The 23,218-nt window shown below is 39.3% G+C and overlaps 1 protein-coding gene across 1 annotated transcript in view; it reads right to left on the bottom strand.

The window, feature by feature from the left end:
- The window catches only part of ccdc88b (coiled-coil domain containing 88B), a 47,783-nt gene extending 25,391 nt beyond the window's left edge, over positions 1–22,392 (bottom strand). Inside the window, exons 1-16 of the mRNA XM_053323261.1 lie at positions 22,219–22,392; positions 20,925–21,073; positions 19,996–20,104; positions 14,381–14,450; positions 14,129–14,187; positions 12,468–12,551; positions 11,476–11,616; positions 8,805–8,950; positions 7,779–7,860; positions 6,140–6,298; positions 4,679–4,825; positions 4,160–4,343; positions 3,832–3,947; positions 3,325–3,393; positions 1,585–2,289; positions 570–749 (exon numbers count right to left, since the gene is read on the bottom strand). Of these exons, the coding sequence (XP_053179236.1) occupies positions 570–749; positions 1,585–2,289; positions 3,325–3,393; positions 3,832–3,947; positions 4,160–4,343; positions 4,679–4,825; positions 6,140–6,298; positions 7,779–7,860; positions 8,805–8,950; positions 11,476–11,616; positions 12,468–12,551; positions 14,129–14,187; positions 14,381–14,450; positions 19,996–20,104; positions 20,925–21,073; positions 22,219–22,278 (2,460 nt within the window). The 5' untranslated portion in view covers positions 22,279–22,392. The remainder of the gene's footprint in view (positions 1–569; positions 750–1,584; positions 2,290–3,324; positions 3,394–3,831; positions 3,948–4,159; positions 4,344–4,678; positions 4,826–6,139; positions 6,299–7,778; positions 7,861–8,804; positions 8,951–11,475; positions 11,617–12,467; positions 12,552–14,128; positions 14,188–14,380; positions 14,451–19,995; positions 20,105–20,924; positions 21,074–22,218) is intronic.
- Positions 22,393–23,218: the final 826 nt, after the last annotated feature.

Genomic DNA, 23,218 nt, shown 5'->3' with positions numbered 1-23,218 from the left:
CTAAATCCTGCAGTGGAGTGTCTGGGGAAAAAAGTTGATATGTGGTTTAAATTGAGTTTTCTCCTTGGATGTACATCAAGGTAAAATGCAAGTACATGTGTTGAAAAGCTTCAATCTGTGATCTCTCTCCTCTGAGTGTGGATAAGTTTCTTGTCAATATGTGAATATGACAGTTCAAAACACTCACTCAGTACTGAGAGCATAAAAACATCATGTTTCAGACAAATCTGCCTCTTACTAAACAGTTTTCTCAATGGAATAATTCACAGCTATAAATGTATTCGGCAAGTCCAACCATGATCTAATGTAATGCATTTAATGTAACTAAGTAATTATTTAAAGAGATTACAGAGAAAAAGATCAGCTATTAAACATTTAGTAACATTTTGTCACTATGGATTTATATTACAGCTCTCTTTTTACAGTTTTACATTTTCTTTTTTCTGCCCTCATCCATCTTCCCCGAGGTAAAATGACATCTGCCATGGTCATGGACATGTTTGGTGTCACAGCTGCATCATGTGTGTGTGTGTGTGTGTGTGTGTGTTGGTGCATGTGTACTCTCCAACCTTGCGCTGGGCTGTGCGCAGGGTGTCCACGGTGCTGCGTAGCGTATCCCTGTCTCTCTCCAGTGCAGCCCGCTCTCCTTCCAGAGTGGCAATGACCGTAGTCTGCATCTTGTGAAGCTCTGCTTGACTCCGCAGACGGCACAGTTCCTCCTCCATAGTCAGACCATCTGACTGAAGAACCTAACGTACCCCAGAGAGAGAAATGGCAGGATATTCTTTCAGCTGTGCAGCTATCCATCAGTAGACACAGACATCCATAAAGGATTAACTTACTGTTGAAAAAACATTCCCAGAAAACATTTTGACACTGACTTGATGTTTTTAATAAATTACACTTTAGTACAATTCTGTGCTAAATGAAAACTATGCAGTTGCTACGTGTATCAATGTGTGAATCATGGTCATTATATACTGTATTTTCCATATGAGTTCAGAGGGATTTTATGTTAATTTTTACTTTGCTTTAAATAAAGATTATGTTACTTTTGTTGCACAGCTGCTGTGTTGCCACAAATGCTGATTACAGATGGACTTTCTCTTTATTTTCCATGATTGAGGTCAGTGGGCTTACTCATTTATTTTCTGTATTTTTGTGATGAAAGCATTGAAATGTTTTTCTCAGTTTATCAGTGAAAGAAGTAGAGAAAAGTCATACATGAAAGAAATGAAACAGCAGTGTCTGTTCATCATGAGCTACTGGTTATATCAGACCAAGGGAGGTTGTAGTTTCATAACCTGTTAGTATATTAAATCGCATAAGGGGTGTTAGTTATTTGTTTAATAGTCTCACTTTAATATCACATTTGGAAAATGTCATTGAACATAAAACATATTCTTGTAATGATTGTACTTCTTAAATCCATTCTGCGTGTTTTCTTAGAAATTATCGGACATTAAATCTATCCACACATTCATTATCTCCAGATATCTATTATTACTCCTTTTAAACTAAGTCAAGTTAACTTAGGTTAAGTTAGTTGACCACTCATCCATTCATACATCCTACAGTACCTACCTCTATCTGCCTACGGGCCTCTCCCAGACTCTCTGCAGTTTTCTTCAGACGCTGTAGTTCAGCCTCCAGCAGCACCAGCCGCTGCTCAGCTTCCCAGGCTTTCTTGCTCTGCTCGCCCAGCTTGGAGCGCAGGTCCTGGGCTACAATTGCCTGTCTGTCAGCCTCCTCCTGGGCCACTTGGAGCTGGGTCATCAGAAGCTTGACATCAGGACCAGCCAGGGAGCATACAGTCTGCTCTACAGCTGTGGTCTCTGTATTATCTTCTTTGCTTTTTGGATGATTTGGGAGCTCTGAGCTTGTTGTTACTACAGTCTGTTCTTTCTTTAGCTCATTGTCCTTCTTCTGTTTCTCTCTGTCTTTCCCTCCTCCCTCTGCCTCCCCCCTCCTTTTGGACTGGATCTCCTCATCGCATAGTTCTGCTTTTCCACCTTGACCATGGAGAATCTCTTCACCAACCCCTGATTCCCTTTGTATCCCGATGATTTGTCCTCTTCTCTCCCTGTCCTCCGTCAACCTCACTGTTCCCTCACCCTCTCCCCTGCAGGATTCGGAGCCCTGGACTCCTCTCTCCTCTTTCTCCACCTCCTCTTTGTCTGACCTCTTCATTCCTTCATCCTTCCTCTTGTCTTCTATGTGTTGCAATGTGGTCACCAGCTCATCTAGGCGCTGCTTCAAAGTTGCATTTTCATTCTTCAAGTTTTGAAACTGAAAAGTATAAAGGGAGCACAATGGGAGAGAAAATTCAAAGCTTTATATCTACTGTATTTGTGCGTCTTTTTTTTTTAGCTTGTTTCCTTTCTTTTGGTCCTACTGTGTACTAAACATGAATGAACCAGAGCACTTTTGTTTTACTAAAACGGTATCCAGATTCAATACAAGGAAGTGAAATAAAGAGAAATATGATGAGGTGAGAAGAAAGTACAGATTGATTTAAAATATTTTTTGGTGGTTGTAAAAACAGCTCTATAAAAATAATCACAGAAACCCCTGACCAGGCTGAACTGGGCAGCCTGACAGAACGACAGGCAGCAGCTATCATAAATAATAGTACAATCGAGAGTACATAGAAACACTGTTTGAAAATACAGTGCATGGCCGTAGAGCTGCTCTCAAACCTTTTTTCATTCTTCTGTAGATTCATACAGTTTACAGTTTGATTACCATTAATTCAACACAGCTGTTGTAGCAGCTCCAGATGTTTGTAACCAGATGTTCAAAGCTGAGTTACATCCAATCACCACGTTCACTTCTCATGGAAACAAAAAGTTAACAATGCACATGGGAAAATGTGCTTCTGTATTAAGCTTTAAATAACAAGACATTATTATCACTTACTGTCAGGCTGCAACTTATTATTATTGTTATTATCATTTAATATAATTTAAGTATCAAATGTCAGAGTGATGTTTGAATAGCTCATTTAGTCTAACCAGCAGTCAAAACTGATATGACACAGAAAAAAAGCAGCAAATCAACACATTGTTCAAAATCAAGCATGATCAATTCAGTTTCTGTTGACTACAGGAAATGAGACTGGTGGCTAAATATAATCACATTCGACATTCATGAACGTCATTTACTGCTCATATAAAACAACAGGAGGTCTAAAATCACAACAGATTAAATTCCACGATCAAAGATGTGGTTTGATCGAGGATATTCTTTCAGTTTGTGCCTTTCAGTGATATTTCTTGATTGGATGTGAACAGTGAGCTCAGCAGTAGTGTTCTCTAAGCTCACCTCCCTGAGTGTGTTCTGATGCTCTGTCTCCAGGCATGCCAGCTCATCCTTTGCTTCTGGCGAATCAGCCTGCAGCGAGGAGAGATGGATGGTTAACTCCACCAGCTGTTACTTCCTGCTTTCCATTCTTGTCTACACACTGAAGGTGCAGATAACAAGGAGATACATTTCTGACTCAGTCATACAAAGTTAACTTGAAAGGTGGGTGAACTGTTCTTACAGTTCAAAGACATGATAATTATTTTAAATCTAAGACACATTAAGGGAAACTCTTTATTGTTTACTTTACATATTATTGAGCTGAACATGTGCGATAAGCTCTCTCATCTAACTGTCTCATCTTCTTTTTGAACTCCTGCCATCACTAATCCCCAAGACTGTTTCATTAATTGAACGCTGAATTATGTTGTTAAATCTGATGACCTGTTTTGACCTCCAACCTTTAAGGGATAAACTGTTATGGATTGATGCTATGAGTCATAACCCCTCTGACCCCTGAACCCTGACCTCCTGCTGTGCATGCAGCTCCTCCAGACATCTCCTCAGTTCAGCGTTCTCTTGCTCTGCTCCCAGCAGCCTCAGCGCCGATGCCTCGCCTACTTCCACACTCAGCGGCTTCTGATCTGAGAGAGAGGGAGGGAGAAATAAAGAGTAAAGGGAGGAAAAAAATGAAAAAAGGAAGGCGAGACAGATGGAGATGGAGAATAGGAGAAATGGATATACAAAGAGATTCACTTGGTTATTGTTGATGGATAACATAACTTGCACATATTTTCTCTTATCAGTTAATTAAAATGTCTTAAATGACAAGGTGAAGAGAGGCAGGTGCTCTGACCAATCAGTCTGCTCAGCTCCTCGTCAGAGTCCAGTTCTGATTGGAGGAAATGGTGGTGAACTGCAGTGACTGGCATGGGAATGCTGCCCCCATCGCCGCTGCTGCTACTGTGCCTCAGGTCCGCCTCGAGGCTCATGTTCATTTCTAGCAGCTCATCAACTCTCTGTCTCTCAGTGTCCCATTCCTATATGCACACACACATACACACACACACACACACACACACACACACATACTCATTCATTTAAGGGGCACACACATGACACACAGGCCACATATATTTTAAATGAAATACTACTATGCCATCCAAGAACATGTACAAACAAACTCATACACAGATTTTAAAAATGGCATTTCCTTACATATTGAGTGGTAAATTAAAGACACACAAACAATACCAACAATATAAATGTTGACAAACACATAGGCAAGCATTCAATTGCTCACACTCAAATATAATCACAAATGTGAACAAATAAGCAGACAAACACTAACGCACGCACACATAGCTCCACCCACCGCTTCCACATCCATGATCCTGTGACGCAGCAGAAGATTGTCCCTCTCCAGCTCCCGTACAGTGGAGCAGCGTGCACGTGCGTCTGCCAGCTGCTCCTCCAGGAGAGCTTTTGTCTCCTGCAGCGCTGCACACAGCTGCTGCTGCTCCTGTAGGGGGCGCCACACACACAGACAGGAAACATGAACTTACAAAATTAGGTGAGGTCTGCTTTAAGTTTTTTTTTTAATGGCCCTCTGTTTTGATTGTCTGTAATGTGCTGAGAAACACAACAATGTGCCAACAAAGGCATAGAAGAAAACTGCAAGCCTACACATGGATATGAACAATGCAGTGTCAAAAAACGTTTACAAATTTGTCTTGTAAATGTTTAATAAAGTGAAACATTTTGGTGCAATTTGGTGAGTACAATGCAATTAAAACCAGTAATAATTACTAAATTGCTGTTTTTTAAGTGTCATACTGTGGATTTTTCTTTTAAGGCATTTCTGCAGCAACTCATTTTGAATCTGGCAAAATAAATTACAAATCCAAAAACAAGCAGAATTCATCCTGACAGCTAATCTGTTCTGTCACAGCGATGCAGAGCAACGGCAGAATGAATCAAAAAGGGCTGAGAAGGTGACAAGTGAGGACACTGTGAGGTGTTTTACAAGGATATGCACACATTTTCTGCCTCAGAACAGTTATACTACCATAGAATAAATCTCATTTGGGTGTAAAAGCTCCAATAACTAAAGCCATACTCCTGCTCATTGTCAATGAAGCAGCTCCAGGCTGTAAATCCTGATGACATCACACAATATAATCTTATTCTCTGGCTTTGAGCTTTTGAGTTGTTCTTACACACTCTTGATTGAAATGCTCAGGGCTGTGAGAGGGAATATATAGCTTTTGAGATTAAGTGGTCCTTCTTTTTGAAATATAATAGCTACTCAGAGGAAGATTTAACAAGAAGGTCAACACCGGGTATATGGCTGGACTGTGTATGAAATGCTAGAGGGCTTTTCATTTAAATTGACAGATACAGGGAGTGGCGACCAATGCTGTAACTTCATCAGTCAGTCAGTCAGTCAGTCAGTCAGTAAGGGACAGACTTATGCATTTATAGGGCTGGTTCGTGCAGTCCAGCCAATAAGGGGATCGTCTCGATGTGACTTTCGCTGATAATGTTCATATGAATTCATCACTTTTAAAAATTGTGTGTGTATGTACAAAAAGGCACTGTTTCATTTTTGTTCTGCATGAGAGATTTCAACATATAACCTACCAAAACAATCCAGATATATTTTATGTCGCAGATGTTGCTGTTCTGCTTGTTTTCTTTTCTGGTGCAAATGACTTATTCAGAAATGTGTAGTGTGTGTGTGTGTGTGTGTGTGTGTGTGTGTGTGTGTGTGTGTGTGTGTGTGTGTGTGTGTGTGTGTGTGTGTGTGTGTGTGAGTGTGTGTGTGTGTGTGTACCTTCAGTTGAGTGCGTGTGAGCTCCAGGCTGCGCAATCTGTGTTTACAGGTCTGAAGCTCAGTCTGGAGCTGCTCAGCCCGCGCAGCTCGCTCACGGGCGCAGTCCAACTCGTCCCGCATCGCGCGCATGCCCCTCAACTCACCCTGCAGAGAACGGTTCTGCACACACAGAGAGAGAGAGACACACACACACACACACACACACACAAAACATACATACATATACCAGTGGGGATGAGGTCAAAAAAGGTTGTGAACAGATCTGGGATGTGCAGTAAAGCAAATGTTGACCAAATTTGATACAGGAAGAAAGAAATGTGTGTGTCTATGTGTGTTGGTATATCTATAAGGACCAACTGCTCTAACAACAATAGCATGAAAGTGGCAGCATTTTGCTCTTCTTATTTCTACAAGATCTCAGTTTAAAGTTAAATATTAGGATTATGTTTAGATTAGATAGTAAGGTTTACACAGTGATGGGAAAAGTATTCAGATAATATAAGTGAAGACACTCACTCATTTTGTTGTAGTACCAAATACTGTCCCTGAGTCCCCTTATTTTTGCAATTCTTGGATGTTATTTGGTGCTATAACAAAATCAGTGAGTTTACTTGTGAACATGCCCCGGACAGAAAGATTTTTAATCAGGATATTTTGCACCTCTGGATTAGTGAGGTGAAATCCTTATTTTGTAGGATTGATTTTCTTTTCCAAAACAGATTACAGTGCATTCATGATGTACAAAGAAAGATGGTCCTTTGATGTTTGGTACAGACCTAAATTAAGAACATACTGCATTGTGTGATGAAAAACAATGACAGTGTGGAGCCTGATGTGAAGCAAAATTTATCAAAGGGTCAAAAAAACATTGAGGCACATTACCATTAGAAAAAGGCAGGTTTACTGATCTCCCTGAAGAGAAAAGACTCTTCGCTGTATGATTTAGGTGAGACTGTAGAAGTGTCTGATCCTTATTTATGACTGATTATATGATGATTTAAGGGCTGCAGTATTTGGTCAAATGTCCTTAATTTTTGAAGAGGTTTTTCCTGGATGAATGAAACATGAGCTGTATTTCAAAAAAGGGAACATTTTGTGTGGCTGATTTCATTCGTAAAGCCTGCTGCAGAAGACAAAGATCTATGTTTGCATTGTAATGTGAGAACTACAACCTTGTTTGACCCTTATCCCTGCCTGTAGTGATCTGCTCTGCTCTGGATTAGCGTCTAAACTGTCAAATTTAGCTGGGAAATAAGGTTAACAACAAACTTCCTCGGGCAAAAACTGTAGTGGGCTGCAATGTGTGTCGTCTGCTCGCTGTTCAATACATAACCTGAGAGGAATCTAATAAGTGGCCATTTAAAGCCGCCTGTGTGTGTGCTGTTGGCTAATTCTATTTAGGCCTCACATTCAGTGTATTATAGCTGCTGCCATTTGAGTTAAGTAAAATTTGTGACAGAGCCTTTATATAAGTCCAAACCAAGCAAACAGTGTCTCTTTCTCTTCAAAAAGGGAATATCTAAGACCTGATGTCAGGTTTTGTTTTCAAATCTGGAAAGTCAGGCACAGTGTTGAAGAAGTGGGCACAGTTCAGCTACCTATTGCAGACCTTGAAGCATGCATCTGTATGTCCACAAACCTCTTTCTGAACTTTTTTTAGCTGTTCTTCCATTGTTTGAATCTCCAGCTTGTAATCCAATATCTGATCACCTTTATCTTCCCTAGAAAACCAGATAAACATAAAACCATCAACACCAAAAATGGACTGTCATATTCATTTTTCAAAACATTTATGTTGCTTAAAGGGGACATATCTTGCTATATTTGTATCCTGGAGCTCTACTGCTATATCTTTGTATGATTCCATTTTTTAAAATTAATGATTTATCTTATACTGGCTATTTATGCAGCCCCTCATTTCAGCCTCTGTCTGAAACAGGCTGTTTTAGCACCTATCTCTTTAAGGCCCCCTCTTGATGAGCCCACTCTGTCTTGATTGGCCAAGTCCTGGAAGCTGCACAACTGTAAACTAGCAGTCAGCTTCTCAAATACACCCATACATGTAGGAAATCAGAGCTAAAATATGCAAACAACCATAGCAACAAAGACTACGGCACAGACAGCCATATCTGTGCAAGCAATCTGTTGTTAGTTTGATGGTGAATTAGTAGTAACATTACAAATGAAGCAGGACTAGCATGTAGCATTGTTACATACCTTAAGTTTGGGAGGTATGTTTAACATAGACGTCAAACATGACAACAGTATTAAAAAATTACACAAAAAGCATGATATGTCCCCTTTAAAATGTTATACCAGTGATACATTGATTGATAAAACAATTACAAACAGTTGTGTTTGGCGGAAATAGTAAAATCAAAAATTGATTTGACTGGGCAATGCTGACCTTTTTCATATAGTCAGAATAAAGACTGAGTCTAATTAAAGGAGGATTATGGCAGCGAATTCACGTTTTTTTTTCCCTTCTCGTTGCTGAGTAACAACTCACAGCTATGTGTATTTCAAAGTGTAACAAAATAATTTTCACATTTCTCATTTTGACCTTTATCACCTTTTGTAAAGGTTCTTTTGAATTTTTCACACACAACGCACACACACACGCATGCACGCACACACACGCACGCGCACACACACACTCACTCACAGTTCTTGTTTAAGGCGGCGGAGTTTGGCCTTGCTGCCTGCCAGCTGGAGCGCCAGACCTTGGGGTGGCTCCTCACTGTGACCAACCAGGGCCGTCGTGGTTGAGTCAGCCTGGGCCTCCTGCTCCCGACACAGCTCTGCTATCCTCTGGGAGATTGAGGGAGAGTAATGGGGCGATAGATGTGGTGGTGGACAAAGAGGACAGAGGGAAAGAGAGATTTGGGGAAGAGAGGAGAGTGAGAACGGCAGATGAGAGATAAAGGAGGAGATTAGATGCAGGAAATGTGGGATACTTACAAATCTAAGTCGTCTGAATGTTACAGAAGTAATTAATAGTGAAAAAAAGTGAGTCTTCATTGTGAATTGACTGAAAATACAGTGATGGGATCATGTTTGCACTCTTCTTTGTTTTTAGTACAATTTTCTACAAAAATGCCGGATCTCAAATTTCTGTTTGTATCAGCTACAAAATCCAAACACAGAGAAAAGTAAGCCACAGTTTATTGGGCTTATTTGAGTATATGGAAATCATTTGATCAAAATGTAATATCTTGTGCTGTTCTGATCTTACATTAACATTTTAACTAAAGGTTTAGAGCATTATTAATTATATAAAACAGTGATAATTCATTTAATAATGCTATTTTATCCAATAAAAGCTGGTAAGAGGTCTCAGTGGAACCTTAGTGGTTCAAAGTAATAAAACATATTATTATTATTTATTGAAACTTGATGGATCCCAAAACCATTTGTCAGTGAACTTTACAGTAAATTCAACACTATACTCAGCCTGTTAAACTGAAATGAGATTTAACTTATGTCAAAACTGAATTACTACGACTGCAAGTGGTAAATACTAGCAACAAACTGAATATGAGAGTATGGCATATGAAATGTTGATCAAATAAGTGACCCAATTAAGCACTGATGATACAAGGCCTACTTATGCATGTTCTTATTTTCATCTGATGAAATTTCATAACTTCATACAAACAGACTCATCTTATGACACTTGTGTAATAGAAAGCACTTTATAGGCATCAGACAGAAAACACACTTTTTCAGGGCTATTTTTGGCTTTTAAGATTTCTTTCTTTTCTTTTTTTTCTTTTTTTAAATTTAAAATCTAGTCCACAAAAGTGGCTGAAGGATACTCAGACTTGATGTAACTGAGCTACACTGTGTGTGTTGACCAGAACTTGTACTACAATTCTGGTTCTTGTAATGATAAATGTTTAATCTCAAAGATGTCAAGATTACTGATTTTCTTTAATTATTTTAATACTGATGTTACTGTGTACAAAGTAATATTGTTTTAATTACGTCTGCAACTTGTTCATCACTGCTCGCCTCTGCCCCGGGACTATAGGTGGATCTTTTAGCTAAATCTGGTACAATAAACATATGGTGCATTGTGCCTGTTAAATAAACAATGAAAAACTAAATAAATCAAACATCCCCTGCAAGAAGCAAACTGGGGACGTTATCGTTGTATTGTATGGTGTCTGTCTTAAAACACAAGGAAGCCCCAAAAGATTTAAACTACTTTTTAGGCACAGAAGAAATCTGGAAATTCAAGTGATTTACAGATTAGCTGATTAGACAATCAACAGAAAATTAATTGGCAACTGTTTTAATAATCAAATAATAATTTTCATCAAGCAAAAACAAACAGCTCCTAGTTGCAGCTTTTCAAATGGATTTAATGCTTTTCTGTATCATACAAGATGGATTTTGGACTTTTTAACTGTGAGATCTTAAATATTTTTAACTGGCATTCTTGACAATTTTCTGACACTTTAAAAACATTTAAAGTCTGTGTAATGTAAGAATAAATATGTGTTCTGAGTTTGACATACCACAGAAAAGTGTGTTGTAAACAACCCTTCCAAATTTGAATGATTAAAAAAATGTATGAAATTAGGCTTCAAAGTTAAAGTAAAAGCAGCCTCTTTCTCTGCTCCCAAACGCTGTGGGCATGGCCGCTGAGTTCCCTACCAAGTGTCACCTGTCAATCAAAGCCACCACCTCTACCAGAAACATGGACGCTACAGTGCTTTCTGCTACTAGCTCGGCAGCTAACTCAGGTAACTGGCTAACTGTAGACTTTATTGGTAGTAGTGTTAGATGTAGTAACAATAACTCGCCACCAGGCAGGTAAACCACTGAGGAGAGAGGACTCTCGGTCTTATATAGTAGGGGAGGGACCAAGGGTACGCCACTACGTCACGGGGTAGCCCTTTTTTGCATGCTCAGAAAATCAGGAAAAATGAGCGAGTTAGAAACAGTTTAAGGCTCTATCTCCACAATTCAGTACTGCATAGTTATCAGCCTTTTCATATGTTTTCTGTAACCATTTTCCAACATGTATAATATGTTTAGAAGTAAATCAATGAATTGACTTTACACAGACTTTAATCGATTAATTGAGAAAACAATCAGCATACTCGTTGATAATGAAATAATTGTCAGTTGTAGCCCTAAACTCCATCTCTCTGAACAGGTGTAGACAGTATACATGTGTGTTAAGACACAGAGCAGTATAGTGTCCCTTTGCATCCAATCAACTGTATTATACAACAATCAGTTATTATAAAATGTTTCTATCATGGGTTACAGTATTTCTCCCATTGATGTGACCATTATTATGTGATTTAAGTATGTTTGCATACCTGCAGGTGTGTGTCTTTCTGTGCCAGCATGCTTTGGATCTGTTTGGCCATATAACTAAATACCAGCTTTAAGTCCACACCTTCCACCTCCATCAGCTCCTCCCACTGAAGCGGCAGCACCATCTGAGGGTCCTGAGTCACCTGAAAGAAGAACAGTTTCTCAGGTCTCAATGAGTGTTTGGATAACCTGACACAAAATGGCAGACCTGGGGACAAATGTTGTGGTCTGTCAGCATTGTGATTACCAAGCAGCGTCTGCGTATCTGTGTGCAACATGAAAAAAAAATCTTTGGGAATGCATCTGTTAAGGAAATATGCCCAAAAATACCTGACTAATGTAGGCAAAACTAATGATCATGTAGACAGGTTTGAAATGTCCCCGGGCAGAAGGCATATGAACAGCAAGCAGGGGGTGCATCCATCCACACAGGAAGAGCACCTCTCACCTCTATGATTTATGAGGCTGAGAAACCTGGCACCAAACAGGCATGTGGGCAGCATGCTGTTACTGTAATTCAGACACGCTGGTATGCAACATGCTGTTTTTGTAATGCCGGCAATTATTCATGGGGGGTATTTTTAAAGGAGTACAATTTGGCATTCAGGTTTTATTGGAGGGGACAGAAAAGAAGAGAATGACAGAAAAAGAGATGAAGGAGAGAGGATGATGTGACGGGAGGAGACGTGTACATGAGGGGTGGAGGATCCATCCTACGGTGGCAGCTAGGGGCACCCAGAGGTCCTTAAAAGGCTTCCAGCAGAATGACAAGCAGCTCATTTTTACATTTACTTGAAGCACCAGGAGAGGGTATAATAGTTTCACTCTCTCAACCTACAGGTCAAATTCTTTGCTAAATCATTTTTAAGGGGAAAAAAATCCCCTTTAGAAGTGTCTCCTCAGGACAATATCTTTTCAAATAGATGGTCAGTCTGTGAATGCCTTTCACATTTGGAGGGTTCTTGATTAGAAAAAATTCTACACTCGAACATACCTGCTGAATACAGTTGGCAATGCCTGCCTGGGTCTCAATGTCCAGAGACTGGATCTGCTGAATGAACATCTCTTTATTCTCACACTGCAGACACAGAAGGATGAAATGTCAGGTGTGTGTGTGTGCTGGATCAAAATATATCCATGTGCCAATATACAGTATCAGGTCATGTTCCTTTCGTTAAATATCATATTTGATATGGTCCACAGATGATATAATAAAGTCTCCTCACTGACCGTAAAAAGGTCTGCAAATGTGCAACAGATCGGTCAAAGAAATACTGAATTGCAGATTTGCAAAAGAAATTAGCAATGCTGATCCACCTAGAATGAATACTAATGATCAAAGTTTTAATAATACATTTATTGAGAATGGTCTTCATGCAGTTTCTGAGGAATTTCCATCCTCCATGAAAGAAGAGACAGCTTTGCTATTTTTTATATGTTCATGTTTTGTTGTCTTACAATTGTCATGCACCACTCTGTTGCTTAGGTCATGCTTTTATCTTCCTTTTAATTTCAGTCATTTCCTGTTTTATTTTTGTGTGTGACTCATCTTTCCTCCCGTTCCAGATTCACTTCCTGCCTCTCGGATGGTTTCTAGGTTTAGTGACTGTCTGCCCCACCCAGATGTGTTCAACCTGTGTCTGATTACTCACACCTGATTTCCATTGTCTCCCCTCCCCTAGTGTATTCAGTCTGCATCTCCACTGTCTTTGTCCCAGACTTCTAGTGTTTATTTCTTAGCATTAACCTCCCAGTTTATGACCAGCTTTGTATATCATTTCTGCCTTAGCCTTCTCCCTTGGATCTGTTTGCCTGTGTCGAACTGCCTCACTGTGTTCTGACCTTACATTAAGTAACATTAAGAGGCTTTGAGTTTGAAAACTATTTGAGTCGAGCTATTGAGTCCCCACTTTGTGGTTTTCTCAGTTAATTTCAACTAAATTGACTCAAAAATTAGATTGTAACGTCTTCATGGTATAGGTTTTTTCCATGAAACTGACATTCTAGATACTACAATCAACTAGAACTTTATGTAGTCAAATGTCAAAATCTATTTTTGATTCAGTGCTGTAAAATGACAAAACATGAAAACTTACAAAGGCGGTGAAATACTTTACTGTAGACTGCACTAGTTTCCTCTAATGTGAACATTTTCTATAAATACGGCAAAAAAAAAGAATCTAAAATATGTGGGGCTGCAACTTTTTAACCGACAATTGTTATTGTTGGTTAATATAATAATATTTTTTTCAATTAGTTGTTTTGGCCAATAAAACATCAAAACTGTGAAAAATGTCCAACACAATTTTTCGCTGTGATTATTTTGTCCAAACAACAATCCAAAAAGACATGTTTCGGTAATGCAAGTCATTGAAAAGCAGCAAAAACTAGAATGAAATCATAAAATTCGAGGCATTTTTGCTTTAAAAAAACCTAAATGATTAATGCCAATTAATCATCTGTTGATGGATTTTACTATTAATTGAATAATCTTTGCAGCTCTAATAATACGAGCCATCTCAGATGTCATTATCTTAACTACCTTCTATGTAACCACAACACGCATGGCTAGCATGTAAAATATGGAACATCAGTATAAAATACTGGTTGTATCGACCTTCAGAAAGCGTGATGGTCATGTGAGTGTGTGATCACCTGTACAGCACATCCTAGTAAGAGCAGCAAAAGTCGCCTGAGTTCGTCCACGGCTGCCTCTGAGGACAGAGAATAACTGTCATCATCATCATCATTATCGTCATCATCTCCAACCCCCACCATCAGCCTGGCTATCATTATCACCTTAATGCATTTCACAGATAGCAGAGATACGGACTTGTATATAAAGCATAATTACTTCATTGCCTCTGAGAGACGTGATTCTGATACGATCATGCTCTTATCTTGTACCTGTTAGGGGGTCCTGACCCAGAATGGCAACATTTGGGAGAGGCATCAGTATCAACTGCTGCAGGTCTTCCTGAAAAGAATAAATAGAGAGAGTTTAGAGGAAAGCATGGAAGTGATCACCTGGCCTGGCCTGTCTATCTGCCCACATGAGCCCAAATAAATAACAACAGAAAAACTTTCCACCAGCCTGCTTCAGTTTGTAGTGTAAACAAAGAGCAGATATCTCTTCTGAGTAACTTTTCTTTTGCTCTTACAGGTCAAGAAGGCTTCTATAGATTAAGTTTAATACATTTCAGTGAAGCTCCTTCTCAGGCTTCTTTAAAGTAGCAGAAATAGAAGGTGGCATGAATGATTAACAATATTTTAACAAGATATCTGCATTTTTTCTATAGCTGCCTTTGTGGTTATACAATATGGGTTATGTGGGGCAGTAGTCAGCAACAGCACTTCGACAAACACGGCACAGTATACATATATATATATATATACATATATATATATATATATATATATACATATATATATATATATATATATATATATATATATACATATATATATATATACAAGAATTAGCAGTACAGATATGTGTCTTTACTTTTTCAACCAGAGAGTACTGAAAAGTATCCTGCTCAGTAAATATGTTGCTCACAATTATTTAATAAGTGTAATAAATGTTAATAAGTACTCTTTATCAAAAATGTTTGTTTATGGGGTGTCCTAGTGGCTAAGATTATTCCACAGTAGTTCAAGAGGTCAAACCACACATGAACCAACAATAAAATACAATAAACCATCAATATCATTATCAGATTATTTAAACTAACTATTTTTAATTGTATTGACCTCAAAAACATGGGCTGATATCTACTCACTCTCATTAAAACAGCCCAATCTCAAACACTAAATATCCAGAACAGAATGTATCAAACAAACTGTATGTAATAACCTGGTCGGTAACAGACCCACTTTACTAGAACCAGTGTACATAAGATGGAAACTGAAACCCACTTGATAAAATGAAAACACAATACACAGACATAATACTTCAGTTGTGGTCATTTGAGAATGAATAGGTGAAAACAAAAAAAAAGTACTTCACCATGTGTACACAATCTGTAAATCAGGGCCTAGGTCTCTGAAGCCATAAGCAAACAGAACCTCCCATTTCCCAACCGACACAAACTCACCACCAGTCTTGATTAACCAAAATAAGCCTCTTTCTTACCCAAGAACATCTTCCCATGGGTTTTACTTCACTATGGGTTTTATCTGTGTTGGGGGCAACCCAAAGTTCCCCCAGAAAGAAACCACCCTTAGTTGCGCTGTGGGAATTAAAAAACACACACATCGCAGTCTTTTAGAGTTTCTACTACACACAGTGAGTAAATTGTTCCTAAATCATTTACGGCAGGCAATATAACTCTAATTTGGATGTTTCTTCTTTGGTCCTGCACTAGGAGGGATTTATAATGTGTCGAAGAGTAAACGAAAGTCCAACAACACTGTGGTCAGCTTGTTTGAGTAAGTTGTAGTTTCTGCTTCGATATCTTGGACAAATCTCCTGACAGACTCTAAATGACACTGAATCAAGCTGGATGGCAGACATCTCAGACATTCCCTGTCCAGAAACCTGGCTTCACTGGCAGCAAGAAGAAGTATATGTCATGTGGATCTGCAGTGCCTTGCTCTCCCTACATTGCCATCAGTGCGGTATTGGGCAGATGACTTTGCTAAAGGAATTTAAGCAAAGTCATCTGCCCACTACTTTATTACTTTATTTAGTTGGTCTTAAACTGTGAGAAGGACAGAAGCACTTCCCTGTTAATTAAAAATGTTTTTGTCAAAGAGCCACACACTGACTTTGGCGAGCTCCTATCCCAACTGCTCTGAAAGCCTGTTCACATTCTCCTGCAGTCCATCAATGCAAAAATTACCAGAGTACAGAAGCAAGTCACAATTACAGCTCTCTCTCTCTCTCCACTATGTACTGTAATTTTTAAACTGAGGGGGGAATAAATGTACCAAGAGACAAGCACTCCCTTCAGCAGCTCCATTGTGTGCGGGTGTGCCATCAGAGGCATGTGCAGCCAACCTTAGGTTTTTGCTACTTCAGGGCATGTGGGATATCAGAAACTACAGCTCTGTGTTGGTCATTGTGCATCCTCACAGTTAATGATGTCAAACAAGACTTCTGCAGGAGATAGGCCAGAATGAAAATTATATAGAAGCTTCTTGTTGTTGTTAGCAGCATGCAAATGTCCTCTCATGTGCAAAACTGTCTGCAGCATGGTGCAGTCGACATACCTGCATTCAACCAAATCCTTCCTGCACTGTATTATATAAATCATCATTCAGTGCTGCTTAAGTAAGACATTAACAACATGGGTAAGACACGTGCAATTAATTATCTGTGCTGTGCTAAGATTTTCAGGCTTACAGGTTTCCCTTTTGATGTTAATTTCAAGAGGATGTACAATGTTTTTCCAGTGGCTCTATAGTAAAAGAGAAGGAATTAGTCTTTATCCCTCTGTGAGTCTGCCGCTGAAAATAATCTACTCTTGCATAGTCCTGAATTTGGAATAAACTTTGCCATCAAGCTGCTGCAGTCATAAAGAGAATTAAAATCCATCTGCAACATTATCTTTTCCAAATGATTCCTCTTTATGTTGTTTGGATTGGTTTTCATGTTACCCACAGACATGTTAACGATTCCCAACACGTCTGTGGGCTGTCTCCCTTTTTTCTTTATCTTTACTTTTTTTCTCCTTTAGGATTTAGACACTTGTGCAAACCAGATTTCATCTACAGTTTGTTTGAAGTTAATTGAAACATCATTTATTGGATCCTCAGAAGCCTTAAAAATATCTCAATTTACTGAAGACCAACATCTTTGTTAGGTCAATAAATAAGTACGCTCAAAATTAACATTTACAATCCCATTAACAGACAGCGTGCCTCCTTTCAAAAGGCATCAAAGGGCTTTTCAAATAGAATAGAATAGAACAGAGCAGAAAACAACAGAATAAAACATAAATAACAAAAAAAAGAGCAGAACAAATCGAACAGAATATAACAAATGACAGAAAAAAGAACAGAATAGAATAGAAAACAAAATCATTAAACAGAATGATAATGAAAGAGCAGAACATAGTAGAACAAAATAGAATAGAAGTGGACAGATAGAATAAAATACACTAGAATACAGCCCAGTAGAGACAGCAACACATTACTGTTAGAGTATACTATGTGTCCTACTCTGCTCAGCTTCACGCTTGTAGATGTACACAAATAGCACAGTAGCTGTATCAGAAAAGCTGAGGTCATAGCAGAGAAAATTACGCTCTCCGGGGCTGCACATACTGCTGTTGTGGCCACCACACTGATGTCACTGTGACACACACACATAAACATATACACAGTAACACATTGTCGTCAAAAAAAACCTCACAGTGAAGTAAAACTGTGACAAATGTGGAACTAACTCTATAGCAACAGTGGAGCCTATTCTGAGAGCACCTGGTGAGATTCTAGTGTAATGCCGACCTGATGTGAGCTTCCCAATTATCGCCAGTGCCTTGTGCTGCTCTGAGCTTCCAAGGGACATTAGTGATTCACTGAAAATTAGGAAGTGAAACCTTGTAGACTTGTGTTCTTATGTTGTGTGACAAGCTAAGCAGTGCATGTTCAGTCCACCTGACTAGTACACGGGGAGGCTTTCTCTACCGAGAACAGAGGCCTTTGAATCATCCTGAGGGTAAAGTATTGTGTCATTTCCTCAAATGCCACCTACAATGCACATTATGAAATGCATGATGCTGAAAGCTATTTGATAGAGTTATTCTCTTTCCTCCCGCAACCTCCTAACCACAACTGCAGCTGAAATATTCAGCTCGCCACTCCTCCATTTTTCTCACCCCATTTGCCTGATAAGCCAGAACACGTCTACTGAGGATGGAAATTTTCTGTGTTTCATCTTCTCTTTCAAACTTTTCACAATATCCTTAGGAGGAATATTCGAGTCTGTAACTTGAGCTTTGTTTCACTCCTCCTCCACCATCCTCTATTTTTTGCCACCTTACAGCAAGACAAATGCTTCTCCAGCCCTCCACCATCCCCCTGTCCCCCGCTATTTGTTGTGGCCCTGAGTTATGTTTTAGAAGGATATTTCAGTGTTTTAAAAGGCTTTTCTAATTATAATGAGTTGGGAGTCATTTAAGTCCATCCACAATAAAGCTATTACAACAGTATTTTGTAGACCTTTTTGGCTAGAAAGTACTTGTGCAACTGAACAGCGCTGCAAAAGACATTTTTTCTAAAATATATCAGATGAAGCTCAATCTAGAGTCAGACCATTCCCAAATGACTGCATGGCCCAGCTCATTACAGTGTTACAGACTATAATCTCATCATTACCTGTCTATCTGCTGACCTGCTTTACTGCTAAGATGATGCCACTGAGTTTTAAAGCATATCAAAATATCCATTCATACTCTGTTAAGGAAATATTTATATAAGGATAAATCAATCACCATTACCAATTACCATCAATCAATTACCATTTTCAAATGTAAAGCAAATACATTGCTGCCAGCAGCCAGTTGGTTTACCTTAGCATAAATGCTAAAAACAAGCTAGAAAAGCTTGCCTGGCTAAATCTGCCAACCTGCATTTCTAATCCTCACTTATTAATACACTATGTCTTCTATATCTTATACCCTGTGGTTAATCCATACAAAACTGTAAAAAAAAAAAAAAAAAAAAAAAAAATCAAGTTCTTAATGTAGGGTATGTGTGGGATGTCCATGACTCAGAAAGTCATTTTTACAGTTCAGTTTTTGTACCTATTAAACAAACATTTGTTTAATAGGTACAAACAGGATTTGTTACTTTAATTAAGGAAGAGCCAAGCTAGCTGTTTACCCCTGTTTTCAGTCTTTATGCTAAGCTAAGCTGGCTGCTTGCAGTTGCTTTATATTTGTCACACAGACATGAGTTGAAACAATGAACTGAAAGACGCTAAAACTCTTCATAGAGCTGAGAGGATGTGTAAAGTTGGGTGATGATTCATGTAGGTTTGCCTCAGAGTGACCGCTTTCACTTTACACAAAGCAATTTGATCCATTGTGAATATAAATATATGGATGACTGCAGCTTTAAAGCCATTTTACTTTCTTTCTAGTTGTGGCATACTGACAGTTACAATGACATGTGGATAAGACCACATTCTTGACCTCAAACAAAAACTTTTAGGTCCACCTAACATATTTTTCCGAGCTATCAACTGTTACTACATGAGATACAGCATGTGGGTTGGTTTTGTTGACCTACTATTTGACTCGTCTGTGAAAATCTATTGACACAAAATTAGTCATCTGCACTAAGATGTGATTTAAAATGCAGAAGTACAATGCATGATACTTCCACATGACTTATGAAATACATTTACTTCCATGGTGATCAATAACAAACTCTTATAAATCCTACCTCAGTATTTAAAACCTGTGCTTGCTCTAATGACTCTCAGCCCATCACTCCTAATTTCCCTCCTGATGATCTGATCTAACATTTTAACCCCCCTCCCCCACCCCCGCCCACCCTTGACCCTCGCCTACCTGGTAGAAGGCTCTGAGGTGTCGATTTAAAATAGAAAAGTTCTGGACTCTCAGCATATGGTCATCTTTCTTGCTGTCATACAGCCGCTCCACCTTGGGGTTGGGGTCTCTGGGACGAACACAGAAAAGACACAGCGGTGTATTTACTGCAGCTTAATCAAACAGCCAGGCACCACGTCTCTCCAGATGAGAAATTCTTATGCAACAGTGCATTTAACCAGAGAGTGAATACATTTTTAATGAGCCTGAGAAGCAGGCGGTGAGAATCCACATGCAATTATTTGTTGAAATAACCGGGCTTAGGTCAGGCCAAATTAATCAGCTGTTCGGCAAACACTGACTAAGATCTTGTCTTGCCAGTTGAGAGAGAAATGTGTTCATGCTGCTGAAATTTGAACATGTAGATAAGGAATTCAGCAGTGATGACTAACAGGGTGGCATGTATGCAGAACCCCATTTCATGATTCACTGGCAATTTGTGGCAAATATGAATGGGTCATACATTTAGACCATCCTTTTCACACTGGCTGCAGAACAATGTGAGGTTAGGCAGAATCCTACTTACTTATGTGTTTTAATAGTTTATACTCAAAAGTGTGCCTTGAATTTTAATTGGACAATGAGTTGCTGGCCAATTTTCACCCTTTTTACATATTAATAAAAGCTATTGCCAATTTATACAACTAAATGCAAGGTTACACTCAATTTAGGTTTTTGCATTAATTTTCTTACACAATTGACTGAAAATGAGCACTTTAGACTGCTTTTAATTTTAGATTTTAATTGGCATCTAACATTACAGATTTACTAGGAATGGACCTCACATGTTCATGGAAAAAGCTCTTGTATTCTCCTCTCTGTGGTCACTTTTATTGCAGCCTGAGCAAGGTTGCAGGGCAATGAAGCAAGAAAATCTTAATCAATCTTACATGACCCTCATGACCTCATTGAGGAAAATCCCGTTGGTCAGCCTCAGATAACGGTCCCGAACACTCTGCGAAATTGAGTTTACTTCCATGTACTGGCTGTAGAGCATGACTCCATCCTCCCTTTCCACCATCTTCTCAAACAGCTGAACCTGTGAGAGCCAGAAAGGGATTATGTTGTCTGTGTGTGTGGAGAAAAGCACTGAGTGTGTACAAGCCAGGAGGTGGACAACGACAAGGAAGTGAAGGCCAGAGCAGAAAATAGGCACAGAGAGAGACAAGGAGGGAAATGGAGAGGTGAAAGCATTTTCACAAAGGAAGCCACTTGAGTCAGTGCACCTGTCTGGACAGGTGGAATCTGTGCGCTCACACTGGGAAGCACTTCACAGGGACAGGCAGCCAAGCAGGACCGCAGCCAAGGTCTCTCTCTCTGCTAAGAAGAGCTGTGCCAAAGCAAACTGCAATATAATGAGGTTTATTCCCCACCTGCACCTTCTAAAAACTGCACTGTTGGTAAACAGAGTAACAAGCTCGAGTTGTTTCAGCTGATAAGGTGTGGCAGAGGAGCTCGGGACCCTGTGTGACAGGGTAAACAGGGTGGCAGAGAGGGTAGACAGTATGTCCTTCAACATATGAGAAGCAGGGTGAAAGCTCTCGTGCAATGCATAACTGCCACTGAGCGAGATGCTAAACCTCTGCCAGCTGCAGGCACACCATGTTGAACCTGACCTCTGACCCCGCTTTGGAAGGGGGAAACAGTACAGAGAATATCCCCACAAGGTTCAGTATAGTTTCATATTATATCATAATCTATGTTCATTGACCAGAAGGGGAAAAAAATCCCTCTGGGCTGATTGGTTTCCCATGTGGAAAACCCAGCTGGAAATTCAGTCTGTTACAAACACAACACACATCCTCCACCGACTTTTAGGGAGGCTATATTTTCTTGAATACACAGAAGATAACTTTGTATTATTTTTAAATCAGTACAGCCCAAGGACATGGAAGTGTGAAGGCTAAGAGAGAGAAAAAGCTGGTCATTAAGAGGCGGAGGAAGCTGTTAAAAGCAGAAGTAGGGTGTTTGTTTGGCTGTACACAATAGCAAGAGGACAGTATCTAGGCTTTTTGTGGCTATTTTAAGAGAACTAAGGTAAGTATTTGTGACTAGAAATAATGTACATTTTGATACACCTCAACTGAGGACAGCTTACTGGCTTCTACACAATCCTCCAGGTTTTATTCTCTTCTAGAAATGACCTTTTCTCAAACAGAAAGCGATAAATGATAAATGACGTACCCATTGCGCCAACGCACTTTCCATGAATTCCTCTAATATCTCCATAATGTTAGAGTCCATTGTGGTGCTTTAAGGGCCGTGAAAACACTAGAGCACACAGCTAATTAACAAATATCATCAACGCCACGTATGTAATGAATCAAAAAGAGAGGATCCATCTTGCGTCAAGTGAAGTAGTTTGACATTTCTGCGGCCCTTCCCCTCCCTCCACCCCGCTGTCTCTTCCTCTCTGACTGTGCGTTTGCTCACTTCAGTTTCATTGCAAAACCACACCGGAATTTTCAAAACGCACATGTTGCGTTTTTTTTTTTTCTTTTTCAGACGTCCGTTGTCATACACCCCCTCCCACAAAGTTGAAGTTGAGTTTGAAGTTTGAAAAGGAGCCTTATTTCCTCATGTGTGCTGGTAACAAACAACAGGTCTCACATATATTTATACTCAGTGCAAGCTATTTTAAATGAATACTATCTGCATGTAAAATATGTAAATGTGTGTTTGTCTCCTTTAAAAAAAAAAACCTAATCCCAAACAGATGTTGACATTGACACATTCAGGTGGCGCTGAAGGTGGAAAATCTTGTGAAAACTCACTGGTGTGTGTACCCGTGAAAATCAGGAAGGTTTGAGTCTACGTTACCATAAAGTTGTCTGAGTGATGCTGCTGTTGCTGCAAGAAAAACTTACTGTGTGACGGTGTCCTCTGGTGGTGTAAATCAGAATTTCCTATTTGCCCATTAAAAATGATCCATTACATCATTATTTCCGTAACAAAACCACTGTGAGAAATCTAACCTTTAATTTACTTTTGATATGTCATCACTGCATCTGCAGTGGAGTCATTTTATACACATGGATAGGTTCATACTTGCTATATAAACATCTTTCTATCTCAATAGCTACATAGATAGTTTGCATATTATCATTAATTAATACGTGAACATGGTCCACAATAGCCTACGTGTCTCTTTGCACTTAATTAATTAAACACAATCAACAGTCAG

The sequence above is a fragment of the Scomber japonicus genome, chromosome 8, assembly GCF_027409825.1.
Source record: "Scomber japonicus isolate fScoJap1 chromosome 8, fScoJap1.pri, whole genome shotgun sequence".
In the NCBI taxonomy this organism is placed as follows: Eukaryota; Metazoa; Chordata; class Actinopteri; order Scombriformes; family Scombridae; genus Scomber; species Scomber japonicus.
The sequence above is the reverse complement of the archived record's forward strand: the minus strand, read 5'-3'. Positions and strand labels throughout refer to the sequence as shown.